Raw genomic sequence first — 23955 nt, 5'->3', positions numbered from 1 at the left:
CACAGGCCTCCAAGTTCCTCAGTCGATGCAATAGGGTTAGCCAAAGCCACTGGAAGCCAGAAGGCGGAGCCAGAAAGCACATGACGCAGCCGCTTTCCCCGGAACGATTGCAGCCATAGTGGATCTTTGCCCTCCCGGTTATATATCCCGCCTTGGTGGGGAGTAGCCGCTGCTCCTGCGGGACCGAGTACCTCTGTCGCACCGCGCTGTAAGGTTTGCGGGGGATTCGTTCACGCGTGGGTCTTGCTGCCGACGTTCCGGGCAGGGCTTTGGGGCTTGCTGCTCGGGGGGGGCGGCGGGCAAGGGGCAGGAGCTGCCTCCTTCAAACTCACATTTTCTCCATGGAAAAATTTCACCGAGTGACCCCCCGTGTTCGTGATATTGTTTGACTGGTTATTGCCCGGGCTACGTGGAAACCTTTCACAGACGCCCCTGCCATGTTGTGTGTGTGTGAGGGGGACTGCGGTTACTAACGCTCCTGTGCCGAGCGCGGCTTCTCAGGGACGTGCCAAGAGGGCTCGGAGGCCCGCCTGCCAGCTCCGACACCAACGGCTGGGCGCTAAAGCAGCCTCGCTGCCCGCCCCTGGTTTCCCCTCCCCCTTCCGTGGCGCTTTTCTTGCCACTTCCCCGCGTAGGTTAGTGGCTCTCTGCAGAGCCCGGCCCCTTCCACGGCAGCAGCGCGCGCTGGCGCTGCTGAATTTCACCCTGTGAGCTTGGCTGGCTTCGGGGGGGGGGGGCTGCCGCCACTTTACACCAGGGCCTGCGTTTGGCCTCTCGGCCGTACTGAGCCGCCGCATTGGCCACCAACTGATTGGCCGCGCGGGAGAGGGGCGGGGTTATTTAATCTGACGTCACAATCCTGCAACTCGGTAATCAGCTATTTATAACGCTGCGCAGAAGCCGCCCGCCTGTGGAGGGAGAAGAGCGGTTGGGGCCGGGTCGGGAGATAAACCGAGTTATACTTTAAACCAAAAAAAAAAAAAAAAAAAAGAGGGGGGGAAAAGCGTGAGCGCCGAGGAGGCCGTTACTGGGGGGTAGCCTGACGCTCTCTGTCTTCGTTGTCTAGCGACCGAGCCTTCCCCCTGCCGAGTTTTTTTTTAATCCGCGAGCCCCTGTGAGCGCGTGGGCAAGATGGACCCTCTCCGCAGCGAGGAGACCGAGGGAGAGATTCCCGGCCTGGGTGAGTATCCGCTGGTCAGCGCGCGCCGCGGGTTCCAGAACGTTCCGAGGGGCGGCCGCGCGGGGATCGGCCCAGCCTGGGTGCCGCGCAGGCCGCGCGAGCCCGGAAGTGGCGGGTTGGAGGCCCTGGACGCCGCGGCCTTCTCCTTCTTCCCCCCTCCCCGCCTCGTGGCGCACAAAAGAGTGGGGCAGCCCGCTGGGGAACGTACCCCCCCGTGTGAAGGGACCCCCCCGGGCGGTCTGGGTCAGCCCCTGCCCCCGATTGCGGCGGATGGGCCCCGATCACGGCCCTGTCTCGGCGCTAGGCCCGTGTCGCGGCCCACAGGCCGCCGCGGTAATGGAGCGCGGCTTCCGCTGCGGCCTAGGCCGTGCCTGGAATCGGGGATGTGCAAAAGCCGCTTCACTCCCCCCGCCCTCTCCCGCGCTTCTCCCCGCCTGTTGAGATGCCTAACTCCCAAGCTGAGTTTTAGTCACGCATTTGGGAATAGTTTTGGGTGCAATCGGGAGCCCTAGATAGAGTAAAGCGAGAGTCGCCAGTCTGCTGGGTTGTGTCCGCCCATGCGGAGAATGGCGGGGGGGTAAAGAGGCCCGTATAGTTCAGCTGTCTTTGTTATCCCTCATTGCGTTTATTTTCTGCATTTTTAGAAGAGGGCTGGTCGTTCAACACGCCTGCCATTATTCAGTATACTTACTGTATGCTTTAAAAATATTCAGTAGCATTTGCTTGGGTGTCAGTATAGAAGGCTACATGTTTAAGAGTTCATTGTGGTGGAAATATTAATTCCAGTCATTAGTTCATGTATGTAGTTAGTCATTAGCATAAATATTGTGAAACGACTCCATAATGCAGAAACTAACTGGAACCCCTAAACGTTGTTGCTTAAAGTGGTGAAATATGCCAATTGTGAAATTCCTTGGGTTTTTGATAACTTTCTAGCTTCTGGATTGTCAGCCATTGGTACTTAGTTAACTCTTCTCCCCCTGACTGGTAACACTCCCTTATCTTAAGTTCGGTGCTCTGCTGTTGCCCATCTCTGGTTCAACTGTATAGCACACTGGCTGGCTTCTTACGCAACTTAGCATGCCCTGAGATTCTAGCTTCCCCCTAAACACAGTTGACTGACTGGAAGAAAGGCTGGAACCCTAGTACAATTACAGAGGAGGCTCGGAACCATTGTTCAGAGTCTCTTGAGTGGTGGGATGGAAACTAATACTGAAAGTGACTGCTTCAGCAGCACTTCTTGTGTACCTCCTACCAGTAAATAGGAGATACTGTGCTGGGGGGTGAGTGGGTGGGAATTGTGCATCAGGCTATGTTTACACCAGGGGTTCTCAAACTTTATTGCACCCCAACCCCTTCTGACAACAAAAATTTACATGGGAGGGGATGACCGAAACCTGAGACCTGCTGCCCCAGGCGATGAGCCCCCAACACCCAGGGCTGAAGCCCTTGAGATTCGGCTTCTACCCCAGGTGGTGGGGCTTGGGGCCTCAGGCCCCAACAATGCTAAAGCCAGCTCTGGGATCCACAGTTTGAGACTGCTGGTCTACACTAAGGACCTTACAACAGCAGAGCTGTACCACTGCAGCTGTCCCGCTGTAAGGTCTCCTATGTACCCACTCTATGCCAAGGTGAGAGAGCTGGCCTAGTTAAACCACCCCCCATGAGTGGCGGTACCTATGTCAGACATGGCACTTTTCTCAGTGAAAGCTATATTGGTCAGGTATGGGCTCGCCCCAGCCTTGCGCTTACCCGCTAAAGTGCTATCTAGACCAAGCCTTAGTTCTATCTGCCCGAACACACAAGACCTTAACTTTGTGTGGCGTGACAATAGGGCATTTGCAAAATCAGTGCATTCATTGTCTGTTACAAGAGACATCTATTTGCCTCTTAAAACATGTAAAAAGCCATATGGGTGTAAAAAGTTTGAGGCTCAAACAGACTTTTATGATCTATGGGTGAGTTAGGGGAAAAGGAAAATGGTCAGATGCAGAATCAGGGCTAAAGTTAACAAGGTCTGAATAGCAACCAACATCAGGAGTTTCATAGTAATATTACACCATTGAATAAACTTAATTTAGTTATGTACAACAGTCCAGACTTTGGGTTTCCTAAAAGGTGTCTTTAAAATTTCAGACAGTCTGATTATTCTTATTAAGCTTTAAATATTAAGAATTCAAAAAGCTTTGACCTGTTAAACAAGAAATCTACATGATTGAAGTGTTTCAAAAAATCTTGTAACAGTTTGTAACAAGAACAAAACTTGTTACTGTGAAAGCTTCCACACATAGCTCTACCTATACATACACCCTTGACCTGAAATGCCCCTCTCGATTTGTGATAATGGCTTTATATCATAGGATTTATAACTTGGTACAGCACTTGAGTGGATTTCCATGAAGTCTATTCTAAATGAGTAACAATAATGCCCTCCTGGTTCTACCAGAGGAGGAGCAGGATGTGTGTTTGAGGGAGAGGGGAAAATCCAGTCTTTAGCGTGCTGGAGAGAGTAAGTATTGGGGCTTTCAGATGCCTATACAGAAAGACTGGAATATATAATTAAAATGAGAGAAGGGCTTGACTTTAGGGGGCGGAGAGTAGAACATGAAATTAAAGTAGCTCTTAAACTATAGGAAGAGGAGGGGAAAAAAACAATGGGATATTGTATAGGATTCTTGTCTAACATGCAAGGTTATTGTAGTAGATGGGTATCACCACATTAGTTAAGTATCTTTTTGTAAGATCCTAGTGGAGACAGGATAAGCAAGTATAATCTTGATCTTGCCTAGCTATCTTAGTAAAAACTACAGGGAGCTTGTCTCCACTAGGTTTTACGGCAAGATACATATCACCCTTACCTCTCTGGGGGAAAAAAACAATTGGCAGTGAAGATGAAGCCTTTATGGGTGCAAGTTGGTCACTTGGTCAAGAGGTTCCTCGGTCATATCTCCAGTAACCCCCCCCCCCCAAAAAAAAAACCAAACACCCTGATTTTAATAATCCTGTGTAGGGGAGTCATCTCAGTTTAAACTAAGGGACTGGGAGGTGAGGGAAAATCTATTTGATGATAAATCTAGTATGGCTTCTGCTACTGGTTTGCTGTGTAGCCTTAAGCAAATCACTTGGGCCTGATCTAGAGTAGGGGGGAAAAAAACCATTAAACTAGCTCTGGCCACCTGGTAAAGGTAGTAAACTGTGTAGACACTGGTGTCAGTCAAATTAAATTAATTCAGTTGAGCTAGGTTGATGGGAAGGAGAATGCATTTTTCCTCCTAGTCAATGCCATAGCGTCCAACTTTATGGTGCTTAATATCCATGTTTCCATTGAAGTCACCTAGAGTTGTTGTGCCCTTAACCTTACTAGTCAGTCTATCTCAGTCCGTTCCCCCCCACTGTACAGGGTAATGCCTGGATTTTCAGACAGCTACTTAAGTGTTTATAATGCTATCTGAAAAGCAATATCTAATGGAGAGTGGTATGCACTAAAGAGTCAGTCCTTGTATAGAGGAGACCCGAACTGATCCTATTTCTTGATTATTATTATTTTTATTTTTTTGTCTTGTCTTCTACCCAGTATCTGGCTTAAATGAAACTAGAAGGTAATATCAAGGGAACAAATACTGACAATCCCAAAAGTTTAACTATTTATTGTAGCATCTAGGGACCCCAGTCCTGTTGTGGTAGTCTTTGTGTGCAGTGCTACTGTAATCAGACAGTTCCTGCACTGAAGGTCTTACACTATAGACAAGAAAGGGGGTGCATGGTATGGAGTTCACTATAAAACTTATCACCATTGTCAAGGTTTCTGTAGGCCTTGTGGCAAAGGGGAGTCTTGGGGACAGTGGTAGCTTGTAGGCATGTGACTTTCCCCATCCCTTTATAGCTAGTGTACAGTTTCAATGCCAACACTTTCTAGCCCTTCTATCCCCATAGAATCAAACTTAAGTCATAACACAAATTGAGTTTTAAACATTGTCCCCAAAGCAGATTATCAACACTTGAAACCAACAGATACTGCAACTTGAAAAGTAGTTTTACATTTAAAAAAAAAACCCAACAAGTTTAGACTGACAAGTCTTGGTTGCTTGCTTCCTGCTTGAGCAAACTCGTCCTTGACTGAAAGCCATTTCCTTTAACAAGACTTTTAATGCTTACTGTAGCTCTTCGGTACTTTTGCTTAATCTCATCATTTTTAAAGTCGTCTTTAACATCTAAAACAGGCACAGCTTTTGAGGTTGTCAAAATCCACCCTACAAAATAGAGAAATCCGTATCATACTCTTAGCAGAATATAAACTTCATAGCCCTTCTGGTTGTGAAGATCCTTGCTAGGTATGACCTGTCATACAGTCTGCAGCTAGACTGAAACAATAGTAAGAAAAGGCATGAATTGTCGCATTTTTCTCTGTTAGATGTTAATGCTGAGCCTGATGACCTAGCTAGCGAAAGAGCTTTAATTCAGTCGCAAGGAATGACTTCTGTGGATGCAGGTATGTATTGGTCACTCTGCATTCTGACAATAGTACTCTCTATTTTAAAAGCGCTTATCACACTAGGGAAAACTTATTTTCAATCTCTTCTATGAAAACTCTTTCTGTGGAACAATTGTCAGCATTCTATCTTAATTTCGGGAGAAAGTGGGAGAGTTCTTGAAATGCTGATACCTTCTGTCTTTCTTTGCTATCTAAGTGGATTAGTGTATATAGTAAGATGCACTTGTAAAGCTTTCTTTAGTGCAAATGCCCTCTTCAAAGGGTTTTTAAAAACCTGGCATTTAGAAGATTTTTTGATAACTAGACAAGTTGCCCACAGGCTAGCAATATTTTAAACCTGTAGAGCTTGTACTTTACCTTTGGAACTGACTGTAACAGGTTGTTAATAACTAGCTTCTCTCTTCTTCTCTCCCTTCCCCCCTCCCCCCCCAACAGGAAACAGATTCAAAGTACCATAGTAGAAAACCTGAACCAGAATTCTAACTTGCTTTTGAAGACTAAGTCTTCCTCAGTAAACTAATACAGGAAACTTGTCTTCCCTCATCATTCCAAACATGAGGAGACAGACTAAGCATTCTCCAAATTCCACAATATAGGATGCACTCCCTTCTCCCGCTGAAATATTTGGGTCATGAGTTCCACCCTGTATTAAGTTACACTTGGGAGTGTAGATGTTATAACTAGTGCAGTCTTAATGTGTTCTTGCTGGTTTTAAGTGATAGGAATCTATTGCTATTCTACTCTGAAATGACTTTCTGGTTTCAGCTGAAAAGGAGTTCTGAGTGCTAACCCACCAGAAACACCCAGCAAATACATGTCATGGCAACAATTTTTGCAAAAAAAGACAAGGACTTCAGCGAGTAGCCAAGGATTTAAGCATATGCCGTATACTCTTCCCCCCCACTTAGCAGTGGATTTCAAGCTTCAATAAAGAAAATGTAACAAACTTCCAGCTAGACACACTTCTAAAACTTTAGTTGCCAAATAAATAAAACTAAAGACTCTAGAAATCATTAGTACTCACACCTCAATCTACAGTGAAAGCTCTTGTATGGGATAAATCCTGCAGAGGCTTGATGGCTGGCTCCCCAACTGCTTATCTTGAAACTAGGATTAATCTTTAAACGCTAGTTCAAATATAATCAGGTGGCCTTAAATGTGATCAGATGTTCTCGCCCATATGATAACTAGAATTTGCTTGGTAAGCAACTACCTGATCAGCCAGCCATTATGGTAGGGAGCAGCAGTGGAGAATTGGACTTCTGAGAAGGACTGAAATCTTAAAGCATTCAGATTACAACTTTAAAATTTGCAGCCTTTCAATTAGCTGAAGGCCCCACACCTCACTGAGCTAAAGCACATTAGCTAGATGTTAATGTTGCAGAGTGAAATAGTTAAAGCTGACACTTAAATGGGCTGTAAGCTAAAGTTGAAAGTTTTATTTGGATAAATATGCACTTAACGCCTTATGGTGCAGATTTTTGACTGTAGGTAACTGCTGCAGCTTACATGCCGAGGCTGAGGGCTATCTTTGCTTCCAGAAATGAGGGGATCTTATTCTCTGAGCTGAGAATCTTTCACTCCCATTTAGGCCTCTAACTTTTCAAGTGAAATGTTGTTTAAGGAAATGAAACCAAAACGCCAAAGGGAGACCCCGAATCCAGAAATTCTCAGAGTAGACTTCAAACCATGTGTAAATTGGGGAAAATTTACCAAAAAACCCTCCATTGACTTATTTGGGATTAGTATTGATGGGAGCTGTAGCGTATGTAGACATGGCTGAACACTTAAAGTAGCTGAAAGCAAGACAAGTTGCTAAGTGCATTCTGTAAGTGCAGCTCTTCCCAGCAGAACTGTTTTTTAGTTGTGGTCAGTCCCATGCTAAATTTAAGTTTCAATTAATGTCAGTACTATCTCTGGGACTTCTAGAGTAAAATGGCTTCAGCCATTTAAGTAGCCCACCATGTTCCTTTACAGGAGAAAGAGTCTTAACTTGATTGTCATTTCATGAAGCCACATTTCATGTTTATAGTGGAGGTTTTCCAAATACTCCAGCTCAGTTCCTTGCTCGTCTTCTGTCTCTTATCTGCAGCTTTTCCAGCATTTCTGCAAGAGTAAACAAAGAAATATGTCTCAAACAACATTAATCATGTTTCACACTAAACATCTTGGCATAATAGCTCAAGCATGCACACTTCAGTTAAGCAACGCATTGATAACTTACAAAATTTTCTTAAATTAACAGATAAACTATGGCTTGATATTTCAATAAACAGCTGTCCTTACTTGCATTATTAATGCATTAGATGTTTAAAACCGCATTTCTTCATCTGTTCACCATTTAGGTGCTTCCTTTTTGCTAGCAGGCTTCCTTTTTTATTTTTGTTTGCAGTGTTGGTCCCAGGATATTAGAGAGACAATGTGGATGAGGTAATACCTCTTTTTGAACCAACTTCTGTTGGTGAGAGAGACAAGCTTTTGAGCTTACAGAGCTTTTCAGGTCTGGAGAAGTTACTCAGTGTCACATAGCTAAATACAAGTTTGTTTAGCATAAGGAGTTAACCTGTTGTAAGAGCCTACTCAAGGTGAAGTGTATAGTTAACAAACCTGCAGTCCTAGAACAAAGGAAGGTTAGTGGGTCATACATGGTTGTAATGACCCATAAATCCAGTATCTTTGAGTCCATGATTTCTAGTGTCTAACAGTTAAGAATTTAAGCTCCCAGGCGTGTCTTTTGGAGGCTTTTTATTCTTATGCACTAAGACATAAATACTGTAGGAACATCTGGTTTTTGAAGACAATCCAAATTAGAAACCCAAATACTTTTTTCCATTGTCCTCCATCTATCTTGGATGAGATTTCTTTTGAATGGGATATCTAGTATGTAAATCCATTTCTCAAGCAGTCTAGCCTGAACATATGACTGTCAGGTTTAAGTGATTTCAGACTGACCCTGACTAGTCTATATACACAGATTTTTATATCCCCCCCCCCCCCCCCCCCGCCAACTGAGTGAATGGTTTGAGAACCCACTTATTCTAAGTGCATGTTTCTTCACCAAAATGGATTTATAGAGATGTATAAAACTATAGGGTTTATTTTGTTGCATACTACACCTACCAAATGACTCAGAAAACCACAACTGTAAGTTTTCTGTGACAGTCCAGGGCCTTTAGCAACAGTGGTGAATGTTGGCAACAATATAGAATTTGCTGACATCAGAATAGCAGTTCAGAAAAGAGAATTTTGGTTAGAATTAATTAGTCTGTGTGAGAAAGAACTGGAGACTAGCTGCTGTCTGTAAGTATGCAATGGTGTTCTGTCCTTATGCTTGCTTAGTTTTATTTTCTAAATCTAGTTTGATCAGTGTACATACTTGGGTTTGTCTCAGTTGGAGTGTAAAGTACAGTATAATAGGATAGTGTCCTATATTCTCCTCTAGAAGTTACGATTCATGTAACGTTATGAATACGAACTTTCAGAATGCTATTTGCTTAGTCTTTCAAATTAATTAATTAAAACCCTACCACCTGGTGTCAGACTTTCAAAACCACATGTTTCCATGAGCAGGAGTATTTCAAGTTGTGTGGAATTTTGTTGAAATTGGCACAGGCTTCCAATTAGTTTTAGACTAATTTGTATCCTGATCTCACTGTAATCCCGCAATGTCAGTGTCAAGGAGTCACTTCAGTATTAAAATTAACTACTGGACCCCATAAATGCTGCAAACAAGCACTTGTGCAGTTGTAATGTACAACACATTTTCCTACTCTAACTCTTGAGGATGGAATGTCTTCAGACAAGTGCTAAGAATGTTCTTTAAGTAAATGGTTTGTTTCTGCAGAAAACATCGGATAGCAAAAATCCCTGGGAAGACTGCATAGGCTCAATGCCACATGCAGGGTCACAAGAAACGAGTCATATTAGTGGTGATGGACTTAGACATTTTAGATACACTGTGCAGATGAAGTAATGGTGTCAGAGCAATGATATGACAACCTGTTTTTTCCCCAAAAGCAAATTAAAATTTCATCATTTCCATCTACTTAATTTCAGGGTGGGGATACCCCTTCCCGGGGAAGATTGAGAAAGGTATGTGGCCACGTCTATTTTAGTGTTTAATTTTAATGAAATAAAACCTGATCTACCTCTAGCCATTAATTTAATGTCAGGGGTAGGGGAGACAAAGCATAATACTAAAATGTTGAAAATATCCTGGTGTTTCTCAAATATTGAAACTCTCTGTTCACACCCATTTCACAGCCCTATGTTACATTTACTAACACTTAATCTATGTGCTGAACCCAAAACAAATTAAAAAATAGTTCAGTTTCTATCTGATCTTCTATAGTAAAAATACCTAAAATTACTACATGGTTGCCTGAAGTGTAATAACTTAAATAGCCCTGAGTGAAAGGAAATATGTAGGTCAGAATGAGATGAGCTTGACTATTTTATATTTCCTGTTTTACAAGAAATGGCAATCAATTCAAGTTTTTCTGGTTCAGAAACATCTGGAAATGGTTATTTATTGCATGATATTGATGAGCAATTGTACCGCAGTTGTAGTTCAGAGGTAGATAAAGCCACTCAACTCTGTCTGATTCAAACTGGTGCATAAGCCACATAGGCCAATCTTAATAAATAGCTCACTGTATTTCATTGATGTTTCCAGACTCCGATTGGAAGCAAACACATGCCTTCAACAAAAAATGCTTTTTATAATCCAATGTTAGGAGTGGCAGAAATGTATAAACTGCTTGAAAAAGCTTTCTAAAAAAATTAGAATAGCATGATTAAGAGAGCACAGATTTTCAGGTGGACAACTGTTAGAAATGCATCCCATAACTGTACTACCTGAGACTGTCTACACTTGAAAATAACTCTTACGGTAGGATATAAATTTAAGCATGGTAGCTATTCCCAAATAAATACATATGTAGACTAGCCCTTGTGGTGGTACATAGTACTGCAAAAGCGGGTAAAAATGCTTGCTGCTATTGTTTTGTTAGTCTTCAGGAAGCAGCATATTGCTCCACTTAGTAGCAGAGTTGCAAGTATGATGAAGTGTACTAGACTTGCTTTTTATCAACATTCATTACTCATTAGTTTGAGCTTACACAGCACAGGTTCATTGGGCCTTTCACACTTTAGTTCCAGTCTGCAAAAGCTCCCTGGCAAGAAAAGGCTTTTACAGTTCACAACTAAATTCAGCAGACTCTAAATTGGTCAATGGGATCAGAAGGAGAGAGAATAGATTAGGCATATGATTTATTGCTATTTCCACCACATGAAGATGAGGGTTTGTCTGTGAGGAAGCTATTGACAAATAAGCTAGAGCAGTGGTTTTCAACCTTTTTTCGTATGCAGACCCCCTAAAAATTTTCAAACCTTTCGAATGGGGAAGGGGGGGGGAGAGGAGGGTCTGTAGACCACAGGTTGAAAACCACTGAGCTAGAGTAAATTTTAAAGCACAATAGTTATTCCAGGCTACTGCCTCACTTACCCATGCCCAGACACTGTGTTAATCACTGAACTCTGTCAAACTTATTAGCCATCAAGACAAGGCAACTTTTGAGTTACCTGTTGTACACTAATCTCTCAAACAGTAAAGGATGTTCTGTTTCACAGAGCTTAGCTGAGACGTGCTTTAATTGTGCTCTAACCTACTTAAGTAGGCATACGTCTGAAAGATATAAACCAATCTTGTGGGCTGCTTGTACAACATTTGGGATAGATTTCCTCCACTCTTCTGAGACACTGTACGTGGTGTTGGTGGTGGTGGGAAATTCCTAAGAGCAGCATTTGAGCATTCTCTGTAATTTTTTTACATTCTTGTTTGAGGAGACTGTAAGAATCTGTGGGTTTGTTTTCCCCCTTAATTAGGAAGTGTGTTCTGGACACTATCTGCTTAACATGATTTATTTCAGCTGCCTTATGTGAGAACTGTAAGAATTTAGTTGTTTCTGTAACGTAATTATTTCAGCATTTATGGCATCTCTTTGTAATAAGTATGCAACAAACCCAGATCCCCCTCCCTCAGAACATTCACTGGGTGGGTGCACTCTGCAGCCTTGAAACTGCATTTCCCTTTGAATGGGTAACTTTTCACTGCACCTTAAAACTTCTGCTTTGGGAAAAGGCAACAGTTACTTTCTTTTCCTGGTTTTGGAGGCTTTTAAATGACAGCTAGCATCTAATAAGATAGAACTCATGGGATACTGTTAGCTGCAAACCTATTTAACCAGGGATGTTAGACAGTCTCCTTTGTTCTTGTTTAGCAAAATTTAGTGGGTTTTCTCTTAAGTTTTAAACATTATCTGAAACTTCTATGAATAAATAAGCAGACCAAACAGGAATTTGGTTCTAAAATGCCTGAGGTTGTTAAAACTACTTAAAGTTCACAAATCTGGAAATCAAGAGTCTGCCTTGCTGTCTTCCATTTTAATTGCCTTGTCTGCAACTTTAAGTCTTTCAAATCTGGTTACTGATAGGTATATGAAATGTTTCTAATCAGAATCTGCTTAATTTGTATCCTCCCATTAGTATGTTAGTCTGTTTGCTGCTACACAAGTGCCACTAAAACAACTTCTTTGAAGCAATTAGATGGCATATGCAGCACTTGCTTTGAATAGTGAAATTTTTACAACTGCTGGGAAATGCTCATTTTCATAGGGGTGTTAGGAAGTGCTTGGAAGGCAGTGTGTGTTAATACATGGAGCAGGGATTAAAAGCTGTGGAAGGCGTTTATCTCTGCCTTTGTAGGGACTGTTCCCTTACATGCAAGAGGAATATAGTATCTATAGCACTTCTCAGTTCACAAGATGGTAAATTTAGGCTGCCTTATTTACACTTTTCAGAGTAGCAGCCGTGTTAGTCTGTATCCGCAAAAAGAACAGGAGTACTTGTGGCACCTTAGAGACTAACAAATTTATTAGAGCATAGGCTTTCGTGGGCTACAGCCCACTTCTTCGGATGCATCCACGAAAGCTTATGCTCTAATAAATTTGTTAGTCTCTAAGGTGCCACAAATACTCCTGTTCTTATTTACACTGTCAGTAGGTGGAGCTGGAATGGTGCTGGACCCAGACCTTAGCTACATTTGCAGCTAAGAACTGTGTTGCCACCATTTTAGAAATCATGTCTTAAAAATGGAGGTGGGGCTTAGATGCTGCCAACACTGCATTCTTTCTTAAGAGCTGGGGGGTGGGGGGGAAGAGAACACACAATTGCTATGCATGTGAAACAGAGCAATTGAGAATGAGATGGGTGGAGTCTGGGAGAACTTGTAGTTGAGATCAAGCATTATCTACAAGATTACCAGAGCTAAGTACAGAAGGGGCTGAGGAGCCAGAGTGCCACTTATGGTATCTCTATCTGTTTTGGGTCAGTAACAGAGGAACTAATACAGCAAGTGAGGACCCACATTGTGTGAGAATCTTATTTAAATCCCATAGTAAAAATGCTGTCTTTCTTATTGTAGAAGGAATCACTAATGAGTAGTTGGAGGCTGAAAAGAACCTTTTCTCTGTGACACTATAAATGCTTGTTCCAGTCATGGCAACTTCCTGACAATGCCATTACTCTCTGCTGGCAGAAATTAGTGCTAATGGATGCCACTGAATTATTTCCCCCCGCTTCTCCCTTAAGGCTAATAGACACACTGAATGTGAATGCTGGCTGGGGTTTGCCACTTTTCTTGCAGTGTCTGTGAACTAAATGTTGCAGCACCGTGCTGGGGAAACCAACCAGCCTCACTGATGCCACAATTGAATGAGAGCCTGTCAAGACTGTGTGTGTGTGTGTGTGTGTGTGTGTGTGTGTGTGTGTGTGTGTGAGAACTTGTTAATTACAGTGAAAGGGTCGGCAACCTATGAGAAGTGGTGTGCCAAGTCTTCAGTAATTTAAGGTTTCATTTGCCAGTAATAAATTTTACATTTACAGGGGTCCCTGACAGAACCCCAGACTGGCAACGGACTGAGCGGGGCTGGTGGCAGGGACCCCAGCTGGCAGAGGCCAGCAGACGGAACCCCAGACCTGCAGTGGCCTGAGCGGCTCGGCGGTTCCATCTGCCACCCGTGCTGCTGGTCTGGGGTTCTGTCCGCTGGCCCCTGCCGGCCTGGGGTTCCATCCATCCAGGCTGGCAGTGGCGGCTGGAACCCCAGACCGGTGGCAGGCTGAGCCGCTCAGCCAGCTGACAGTCTGGAGTTCCCGCTCCTGCCAGCCAGGGGTCAGCCCCGCTCAGCCTGCTGCGGGCCTAGGATTCCGTTCCCCCAGGCAGGCACGGAGCTGAGGGGGGCTGGTGGCCGGGACCCCAGCTGGCAGCAGCATGCCAGTAAAAATGGGCTCGTGTGCCGCAGGTTGCTGACCCCTGCAATAATGGATTTGGTTCTTTTCTCTCTCCCCCCGCCCCCTCTCCCCCAAGTCTAGTGTAGACACCGTTTTAGATACATGTACTTGTCTGGTGTGACTGGGGCTTGACTCTTGTCACCTGATTCTCTCTTGTGGGAAACTCAGGGTGAAATCTAGAGTTCTCCTGAACGAGCAGGGCAGAGTAATTTGCCCGTGTTGGGCAGGGGAGCGTCAGGGGACGGCTGAATGGTGCTGGCCGGTTCCTTAATCCGGTAGGGGCAGTGGGAGGATAGGGCGTTGGCCTGGGGTGTCAGAGCCCGCGCCCAGCGCAGGGACCGTGTCTCCGGGGGCCGCGTGCACCATAACAGAAGCGGTTGGGGTTATTCAAGTGTAGCTGTGCTGAAAACTGCGTAGGCTGGGTCCATTAGCTGCGCGGGGTTGAGGGCCCTGGCTTTGTTTACCACAAAAAGGCGAACGCTAGAGAGGAAACGCATGCGCGTACGAGCCGACCGGGGGCGCGCGTAGGGCAGGGGAGCAGATGTGCCGAGGGCGCCTGTTGCTGCTAGAGAGCATGCGCACTTGGTTCGCAAAGGGGGGGGGTTAAGCCATGTACGTATTGCGGATGCGCAGCACGGTCTGTTTATGCGCATGCGCCCCGGGCCTCATTCCCAGCCACGCGCCGCGCAGTTTACAAACTGATGGTGAGCGGCGCGTGCTGTCCCCAAGTCTCCGTCTGGCCGCTGTCCTCTAGCCACCTTCACCCGACCCCGATCCCCCGGCAGTGAGCGGGAAGAGCGCGCGCTGTGCAGCGCAGGGGACTCCGGGCTGTCGGCTGCCCCGGGGCGGTGGCTGGACCTGTGTTCTTTGTGCGGCGGCAGAGCCCGGCCCAACGGCAGCGGGAGCACGCGCCGCCATTTCCTCACGCGCCCTCGCCACAACCTCATCCGCTTGCTGCTGCCTGATTGGGACTAGGCGATCTCCTGACAGGATCAGGCTCGGACCATGTGTGCGTGCGGGGGGGGGGGGGGGGGGGGGGGTTACGTCGGACCGGGCTGCGCTCTCGTGGGGCGGGGAGGGGTAGTTAGGCACTGCACCGGGCCATGCGGGGGGAGTTGGTAGCGCAGGCCCGGCAGCGGGGGGGTTGGACTAGAAGGTGGTCGGGTGAAGGGGAGCAGCGGTGGGAAGGGCGGAGTGACCCGCGTTTTGGCGGCCGGAGGCCGTTATCCCCGCCTCAATGTGTTGTCTCCCCGCAGCGACGGAAGGCGAATCGGAGCCGAGTCTTGCTTCCAGCATGATGCTGAACACGGAGGGCGGCGAGGGCTTCGTGGTGAAGGTGCGCGGGCTGCCTTGGTCCTGCTCCGCCGAGGAGGTCCAGAGATTCTTCTCCGGTAAGTGCGAGCGGAGCGGCCGCCTGAGCGTCAGCGCGCATCCACAGCCATCCGGAGTGGAGCTGGCCGCCCGGTGGCTGGGTGCAGGGGGGAGGGGCGGGTTTCGTGTGACTCGTCCCTCAGGCTCTCCTGGTGAGCCCACCTGCGAGCCAGGAAAGCCGGGGAATCCACTTTGGAGATAGCAGAGGAGGTGATAAAAGTAAAGAGAGGCCCTGTGGAGGAGTCACTGCACCATCCGGGGCAGCACTTCTGTAAGATAAGGGCAATGGGGGAAATAGTATAGAGTAAGTAGCTTTTTTGAAGTACTTAATTGCAGTAAGCAATTAAATATTGGATGCTCAAACTGAACAAATAGCTAGCCCTTTTGTACTTTGATACCCATTATAAGAGTTGGTTTACAATGTGGTTTAGTGTTTGCTTGAAAGAGTGCACTCCTTACTTACACTTAACTGAGCAGATTTTAAGTCCCATATTGCAACTGGTTAACTCTTGTTTTACTAGATTTCAGTTTGACTTTTTTCAGATGGGAGATGGAATAAGCATTCTTGCCATCTTAAATAAGACTGAGTATGTCCAATTAAAATTAACCTTCTCTCCCCCTCCCCCCCCCCCGAAAAAAAAAAAACCACTATGGTGGTCTTTGGAGGTCTGTAAGAGGGATTCTTTCACAACTCAAAATTTATCTTGGGTAGCGACTGCCTTCTGTTCAAGGTATGCTGGCAGGGAAGCTTTCCATTGCATCTCTTGATGGATTTCGGTCTCAGTGGTAAATTTAAAAGAATACTAAGAATTAGTATTAATTAATTAAATTCAGTTAAACAAAAAAGGAAAACCAGCATCTTGTATTATGGTAGATAATATGTATTTAGGATTAAACTGGTATACTTCCAGGAATAAAAGATACGAATCACTGCTGTTGAACAATCCAGTGTTGGAACAAAACTGTTCTGGGTTTCTCTCCTAGAATGCAAAATTCAAAATGGAGCTTCCGGTATCCGTTTCATCTATACAAGAGAAGGCAGACCAAGTGGAGAAGCTTTTGTTGAACTTGAAACGGAAGATGATGTGAAATTGGCACTGAAGAAAGACAGAGAAACAATGGGACACAGATATGTTGAAGGTTTGACTTCATTGGCCTAGTAATTGATTAAATGTTTGTATTGACTTTCACTTTTTTATAACTTGTGATGTTTAAATGCATGTAAGTTGATTTAAGTGAATTTAGATTATACCAGTTGACTAGCTTCTCAAATGGCAAATGACTTAAAATGGTTTATGCTGCATTCCAAAATTCATTAATTCTAAGTGCCTCTTACAGTTTTCAAGTCAAACAACGTTGAAATGGATTGGGTTCTGAAGCATACTGGTCCTAACAGCCCTGATACTGCTAATGATGGTTTTGTACGTCTTAGAGGACTTCCATTTGGCTGTAGCAAAGAAGAAATTGTACAGTTCTTTTCAGGTATGTGGGGTATAAGTATTAGCTGTAGCGTTATGGGTCAGTGCGAATCACAGTGGCACTGAGCTCTTGCCCATTAATGCTTTCAACAGGCCAAACTGTGCCATAGTTAGCGTGTTAGACTATGTTGATCTCTGATGTGTGCAAATAAATCCTAAATTTAATCTATTATTTGGGCTAATAGCTTTTAAATATCTTAATCGACCTAAGTTAAATTATGGGTGATCTAGATAATTCATACTTACACAAGTGTGTGTTATTTAGCATCATAGAAAAATCAAGTTTTCATCCTTTGAATTGAAAATTAAAGTGGATACTTAAAAATTGGAGGATAATTCCTACTTACTGTTTTAGCCATTCCACACATGCTGCTCAGTTGAGCATATAAAAATGGTTGAGCCTTTTTATTGCTGGACTCAGTAAAATGGGTGGAATTTTTAAAGGTGGCAAGACTGTTAGGCTTAAAATCTCTGAACTTAAGTATTGACCTACATGACTTGTAGAGTCAAATATTGTACAATAATTTTGTCTTTAAGTGCAGAGTAGTTGTGGTACAATAGTTCAGTTTTGTTTCATTCACATTAAATGAGTATTTTTTGAACTTTGTTTAGGGTTTAAGACTGAATTGTAAAGATTAAAATGACTTGACTTGAACTTGATTTCAAACTCTTGCCAATTTGTATCTAATGTTGACTTCCTGTTTTGGGAATTGGAATGATACCTACAAATGCATACAATCTTGAATGGGCCTAAACATGTCTCTTTTAAAGCAGAAAGTATCAATTTCTAAATGTGACTTGTGCTTAAGTTATAAACCTGAATATTAGAATGTATAACAAAATAAATCGAAAGAGCTTTGAAACATTGTTATAGGATTAGCAAGGACTTTTTTGTTTTTAATATAGACTGAAAATCTATGACTATTCTGATTAGAATGCAACTAATTTGTTTTGTGTATTTTGGCAAAGTGATGTACTGAACACTTACCCCCCCCCCCCCCCTTTTTTTTTTTTTAAAGCAAATAAGTGCACTGATATCACTGTGTTCATGTGGTTAATAACTTATGAGCAGTGGTGATAGAAATTGTATACATGTACCTAATATGCAGAATGCTGCTTTCAGTTTAGCAATTAACACTTCTGAAATAATTCTTGGATTTCTCTTAGTGAAGCAGTACTCTACAAATATTAATACTGAATTTAGCGAGATTTAAAATGTTTACATAAGAGTATCATTGTCTTACATGAATGTTACTTTTAGTAAATACTTACTAAGATGCCTGTGTAAAGCTATTTTTACTGTTTTTGTGACTTGCGTGAATTTCAACAGACTTGAAAAATTCTGTAAAGTATTCTTAAGAGGCTCTATTTAACTTGTCATCTTCTTAACACACCCTGCACTAAATAAATGAAAATTGATTTTACTGCTACAAAGTAAAAGCTTTTTTTTTGTGCACAGCAGGATGGGTTAAGAATCTAAACTGAATGGTATGTAATCATGAAGCTTCATGTTGACATGCTTTCTGCTAGAATGCTAATCTAGAACTAGCATACCATTCACTTACAAGTGTTAACTTTCTGGTGTATTTAAAGCTATAAGAAAAATTCATGACTGGGCTTGTGATGTTAATATTGCCCCCTACTGGGGTTATTTGTCCTTGGGTTGAAGGGTTGGAAATCGTGCCAAATGGGATAACATTGCCGGTGGACTTCCAGGGGAGGAGTACGGGGGAGGCCTTCGTGCAGTTTGCTTCACAGGAAATAGCTGAAAAGGCTCTAAAGAAACACAAGGAGAGAATAGGGCACAGGTGGGGATGGATGGTTGGTTGGATACGTCACTTTTCTTATGGTAAATGCTAATTAAATCCATATTCTCTCTTCTTAAAGGACTGATCCTTAAACCATTAAAACTTAGTCTAGTATTTTGGTCTCTAACTTACTCATAAGTAAAAGTATTGTTACCACCTTGTTTCATGTCTACATAGCGCATACTTAGTAAAACTTATTCGGACTACAAAACAAAATGGGAAAATTAAGTTAATTGAATTTACTCTTAACATTTGGTATTTAAACTGTAAAATTGATAGCTTAAAAACTGACAGAAGTTGAGAGATTATGGCTTTAAACATCTCAAGTAGCACCAATAATGTCTCTAGCTGTAAAGACACACATAGTACCTTATTACCATAAGAAAATGTGATAATTTCTAAACTTGTTTTTATAAGTTGAAATGTAACAAATTTTCTTATTGTATTTAATCTTCAATGTAATAAGCATAGCTTTCAAGAAATTGTCACAAAGGGTTTTTTTTATTCTATTTTACTTGTGACTATTTTTCATTGAAGCATGCAGTTTTTCCTATGCTAAACTACTGAAGCATAGGGTGGGTTGACTAGCACATGCAAAGGTTTTTTTGTAGACTCCTGATGGGTTAAAATCTTGGTGGAGACTAGGTTTTTAATCCTCTTAATATATATTGCCACATGAGCAAAACATGAAAGTGCTGAGTTGAGTGGACTTGTCTCCCTCCTATTTTTTTGACAGACATGATTAAATTTAAACTGTGGGGGGGAACTTAACTTGCTCCCCCACCCTTAAGGTTGGGATACTGTGAAGTATGAGGAGCCTATAAACCCTTCAGTAATTGTAATTTCTTGAAAATACACTATTTTGAAAGTAAAATAGTATTTGACTAGAATTTGTCATTGCCTGTATAATCTAAAGAAATCTGGCTTAAAATAAACTGCCAGTTTCAAGGCTATGACTAGAATGTCTTGTTCTAGTTTGTTTTATACTGATTTAATATTCCTATGTGGGGAATTAAAGACTGACTGTCTTTCTTATGCGGAAAACATCCTAGGTATATTGAAATCTTCAAGAGTAGTCGAGCAGAAGTGCGTACTCATTATGATCCTCCCCGCAAATTACTGGCCATGCAGAGGCCAGGTCCTTATGACAGGCCTGGTGTTGGAAGGGGCTATAACAGTCTTGGTAGAGGAAGTGGTTTTGAAAGAATGAGACGTGGAGCTTATGGTGGAGGTACGTATCATAAGACTTTCAGTTATTTTAAAACCATAATTTATGCTGCTTCATACCTATTGGTGCTTGGATAAAAACTCATGGAAAAATCAAACTAAAGCTAAACTTCTGCTTCTAAAATAATTTCATAGTATTTTACATACTAGTTTCTGTAGTTTAGGAAAAGCATTTTAATATGTATTCTATCTTTTACAGGTTATGGAGGCTATGACGACTACAATGGATATAGTGATGGCTATGGCTTTGGTTCTGATAGATTTGGACGAGGTGAGACTTCTTTAATGGGGGTGGTAAACAACTTTTAATACATATAAAAACTAACTTTCAATACATCTGAAAGATCTAGAATGGACTCTTCTCTCCACAGGCATGTCTGACCATAGATATGGAGACGCAAGTTCTACTTTCCAAAGCACAACTGGTCACTGCGTACACATGAGAGGATTACCTTACAGAGCTACAGAGAACGACATTTATAATGTGAGTTCAAATAGTACTTGTTGCACAAAGTTTCTCCTAAATCTGCAACAATATTTTGCCAGATGAAGACAGTCTTATGTAAATATTTTTTTTTCCCTAGTTCTTCTCACCTCTGAACCCTGTAAGAGTCCACATTGAAATTGGACCAGATGGTAGAGTGACTGGAGAGGCAGATGTTGAGTTTGCTACTCATGAGGATGCTGTGGCCGCCATGTCCAAAGACAAAGCAAATATGCGTAAGTTTGACTTTTTTTCCCCTTAATGATGGGCCTCCATCTTAAAATCAATGACCAAAACAAGGTCTGAACAAAAGTTAAAACACACCTGCTGAAAGCTTGTATTAAAAAATTATCTGATCTTCTGTTTTCTAACATGGTAGAATAGTAGTTACCGGAGGCAAGATTGTCAGATGGATTAAAATCATAACTATAATATGTAACAGATTTGAATAGTTCACATCCTCCATCGGAGTGACCTCACAGTGAGACAGATTGGATATGGATTCTGTAGGAATTAGTTAATCTAATGTCAAACTTCCCTTGGACTACTGGGCTGTCTTAAATTGAAATGAGGCACTGTTTGTACCATGCATAGGCTTAATGTCCAGTACGTTTCAATGCTCTGTTAAACATGCTTTTCCTTTCAGAACACAGATATGTAGAACTCTTCTTGAATTCTACAGCAGGAGGAAGTGGTGGTGCATATGGCAGCCAAATGATGGGAGCAATGGGTATGTGTGAATAGTCTAACTGCATTTTTATTCCAACACTTCATATTTAACAAAGCTGGCTAATTTTATACAGCTCCTGCTTATTCTATGCCTGGCATAAAAACTGAAATTCAACATTCTCTCTTAATCACACAGTCAAAGAATCGGAAGGGGTAGTTCAAGATTGGAACACTAGCACATTGCCAGGTATATAAACCTTTTGGGAATACAATTAATTAGGTTAAGTAAATTGTGCTGAATGTGAAGAGTGTGGTGATATGACTGCTTTTTAGGAATGTGTGATGTTGCACAAATGTGGGAGATGTTAGTCATCCTTGTCCTGTTCTCTCTCTCTCTCTCTCTCTCTCTCTTCCCCTCCCCCCCCCCCACCAGATGTTGATAGAGGGTGTATTAAACTTAAACTGACACGTAATCTCATGAGTAAAGTCTCTTTGGAAACAGGGAGCAACAAAGCTCCACTCTAAAACTTGGAAAAATCAACACTAAAACATTATGGCAAACCTAAAATTACCAAATTAAAATATGAAATGTCCATTGTAAGTTAAACTAAAACCTGTTACTGCTATTCAGAAACTGTTTACCCCTAGATGGCCATACAAACTTTGTGACATGCAAAAGTAGATACTCCTCTTAAATTTACTGGTCTCTTAGGATAAGAGCTTAAAGTGGTGGTTGGTTTCTATATCTGTTCTGTGGTGGGGTGTGTGTGGATGATGCTTGTATAGCACCTTGATTGTGGAATGAGATTGAACATTGTAATGCTTTGTCTGGAGGACATCAGAGGTCACTCAGTTGGCTTACCTAACAATTTTCAAAAATCCCATTATGGATTTTTACTGTGCAGTAAAAGTCAGAAGTAAATTTCTCCATTGTACTTCTGAATAGTGGGCATTTGGGGGTGGGAATGTAAAATCTAGCACCCCATTTAAAGTTTCTTGTCACTTGTAGCTGAGTGGAATATTTAAACATCTTAAATCCTCAGATGTGACTTATTGCAGTGAGTGAACTGATGCTCTTCTGGTGAAATAGGGTAGGGCGCAATACAACTTTCCTATTTTTAAATTAGGCTGGAAAAAAAATTAAGTACTCTTAGAATCAGAAGCACAAATATCTTGCTCTTGGCCACTTCCACTAGTGAGAAACCAGAAAAAATAGTTAAGCAGAATGGTATCTAAATAGACCAGATACATGGCACCATGAGGGTTAATATCTGTTAGGAATTTCATAATTAGGTAGTATTTAGATCTGTTTGTTGGACAGATTTTTGGCAGTCAAGGTGTTAACGTTCATTTCCTTAACTTGAAAGGAAACCAATCCACTTATGGTGCTAATCAGCAGCTGAGTGGGGGTTATGGAGCTGGCTATGGCACTCAAAGCAGCATGAGCGGATATGGTAAGATGTTTGTTTTTTATTTTATTTTTTAATAAAGCCTTAGGTGGGTGTCTGATACACTCCTACAAAGAGATCCTTACAATGTGCTGTCCAGCTGTAAGGACAAAGGAGGAAGGCTAATGGGCAGCACCACCTTAAAATAGTGCTTCATTGTTGGCATACATTTTCAAAGTATGAGTCTCAATGCTAGTATTAGGGGAAATTTGCTTTTCAAGATGTAGTCTTCTGAAATATGAAGAAGCTGGGAAATTGTATTTTTCTGCTTATGTAGATACACACTTTACAACAACAAGCTTATGGCTTGCCTTCTGCTCTCTCGCAGGTATAAATTGGGAGTAACTTCATTGCAGTTACTAGTTATACCAGTGTGAGAAAAGGAAACCAGTCTTGCTGTTTCCCAAAATAAAAGCAGTATGTACTAGAACTGTAGTGTCTGGACTTAGTCTTATTTCATTGAAAGACCTGGGAAACTCTTGCAGGTTTCTTTTGTAAAGACAGCACCAACTTTCATTTAAATATCTGGAAGGTTTGTCTTTTTAATAGTATCCGAGTATGTGCAAGGTGGTGGGTGGATGGGCACTTGAGGATAAAAGGGGTGGGGTTGAATCTCGCCCCCAAACTTGTATTGGCAGTAAACTGGAACGCTTCATTTACCTGCTGCTTGATGTTTTTTTTCCAGGTAATCAGAGCGCAATGAACAGTAGCTACTACAGCAGTGGGAACCGTGCGTCCATGGGAGTGAATGGAATGGGCGGGATGTCCAACATGTCCAATATGAGTGCTGGCTGGGGAATGTAACTGACTTTTGGTCAACCTTTTTTTAAAAAAAACAACAAAACAAAAAACTAAGTTTAACAGTTTTGCAATACAAGCTTGTGATTTATGCTTTACTGTAAGTGAAATCAGGATTATTTTAAAACTTCAGGTTCAGTATTTTTGAACACATGGAAGAAATAAACATTCACTTAAGATGTAATAACCAAGTTGAGTAAAGACTATAACTGTTAAACAATTTTCAGCTTTTTCTCAAGTTAGTTTTGTTGTAGGAGCGTATTTAAGCAGTAAGCGTATTTAGGTTAAAGCTGTTTCAATTATGTTAAATGTTGCTCTTATACCATATTACATCCAACACTGTTTTGAATGCATGTTGAAAAACATGCTTTTTTGTAAACAAATATAGGAGCTGTGTCTGCAATTCGAAGTGAACATTTGGCATGTTAGTTCTAGTTTATTTCTTTTAATATCCTGTAAGGCACGTTTAAGCTTTTTTTTAAGTTAATGGGGAAACATGTTGAGACGTGATACAGCTACTTTAGGATTTTGGTCTTGGTGTTCATATAAAATTCTGAGGCCTTGATTTAATCTTTCATTGTATGGTGATTTCCTTTTTAGGTGTATTGCGCTAAGTGAAACTTGTTAAATAAATCTTCCTTTTAAAAACTA

General features: G+C 42.3%; 1 protein-coding gene across 5 annotated transcripts; it reads left to right on the top strand.

The window, feature by feature from the left end:
- Window positions 1–89: 89 nt before the first annotated feature.
- HNRNPH1 (heterogeneous nuclear ribonucleoprotein H1) lies at window positions 90–23955 on the top strand. Of its 5 annotated transcripts, none has more exons than XM_065409346.1 (16): window positions 90–213; window positions 1067–1180; window positions 5592–5669; window positions 9729–9764; window positions 15278–15412; window positions 16377–16532; window positions 16731–16874; window positions 18540–18678; window positions 19731–19909; window positions 20105–20176; window positions 20256–20389; window positions 20490–20625; window positions 21036–21119; window positions 21255–21305; window positions 22426–22512; window positions 23192–23955. In XM_065409346.1, the coding sequence occupies exons 2-16, from the start codon at window positions 1132–1134 to the stop codon at window positions 23308–23310; spliced, it is 1599 nt and encodes a 532-aa protein (XP_065265418.1). In that variant the 5' UTR covers window positions 90–213; window positions 1067–1131; the 3' UTR covers window positions 23311–23955. The 5 variants fall into 5 exon arrangements, with proteins under 5 accessions (XP_065265418.1, XP_065265417.1, XP_065265420.1 ...); XM_065409345.1 differs by having other exon boundaries at window positions 103–208; XM_065409348.1 differs by lacking the exon at window positions 90–213 and having other exon boundaries at window positions 900–1180; window positions 20277–20389.

This window comes from Emys orbicularis, chromosome 8 (assembly GCF_028017835.1).
Source record: "Emys orbicularis isolate rEmyOrb1 chromosome 8, rEmyOrb1.hap1, whole genome shotgun sequence".
Lineage (NCBI taxonomy): Eukaryota > Metazoa > Chordata > Testudines > Emydidae > Emys > Emys orbicularis.
This window is presented reverse-complemented; position numbering and strand designations above follow the sequence as displayed.

Coding starts and splice junctions, on each gene's coding strand:
- HNRNPH1 (XM_065409346.1), top strand. CDS start 1,132: ATGGACCCTCTCCGCAGCGAGGAGACCGAGGGAGAGATTCCCGGCCTG. Junction 15,413..16,376: donor GGTCCAGAGATTCTTCTCCG/GTAAGTGCGAGC, acceptor TTTCTCTCCTAG/AATGCAAAATTCAAAATGGA. Junction 18,679..19,730: donor AAGGAGAGAATAGGGCACAG/GTGGGGATGGAT, acceptor AAAACATCCTAG/GTATATTGAAATCTTCAAGA.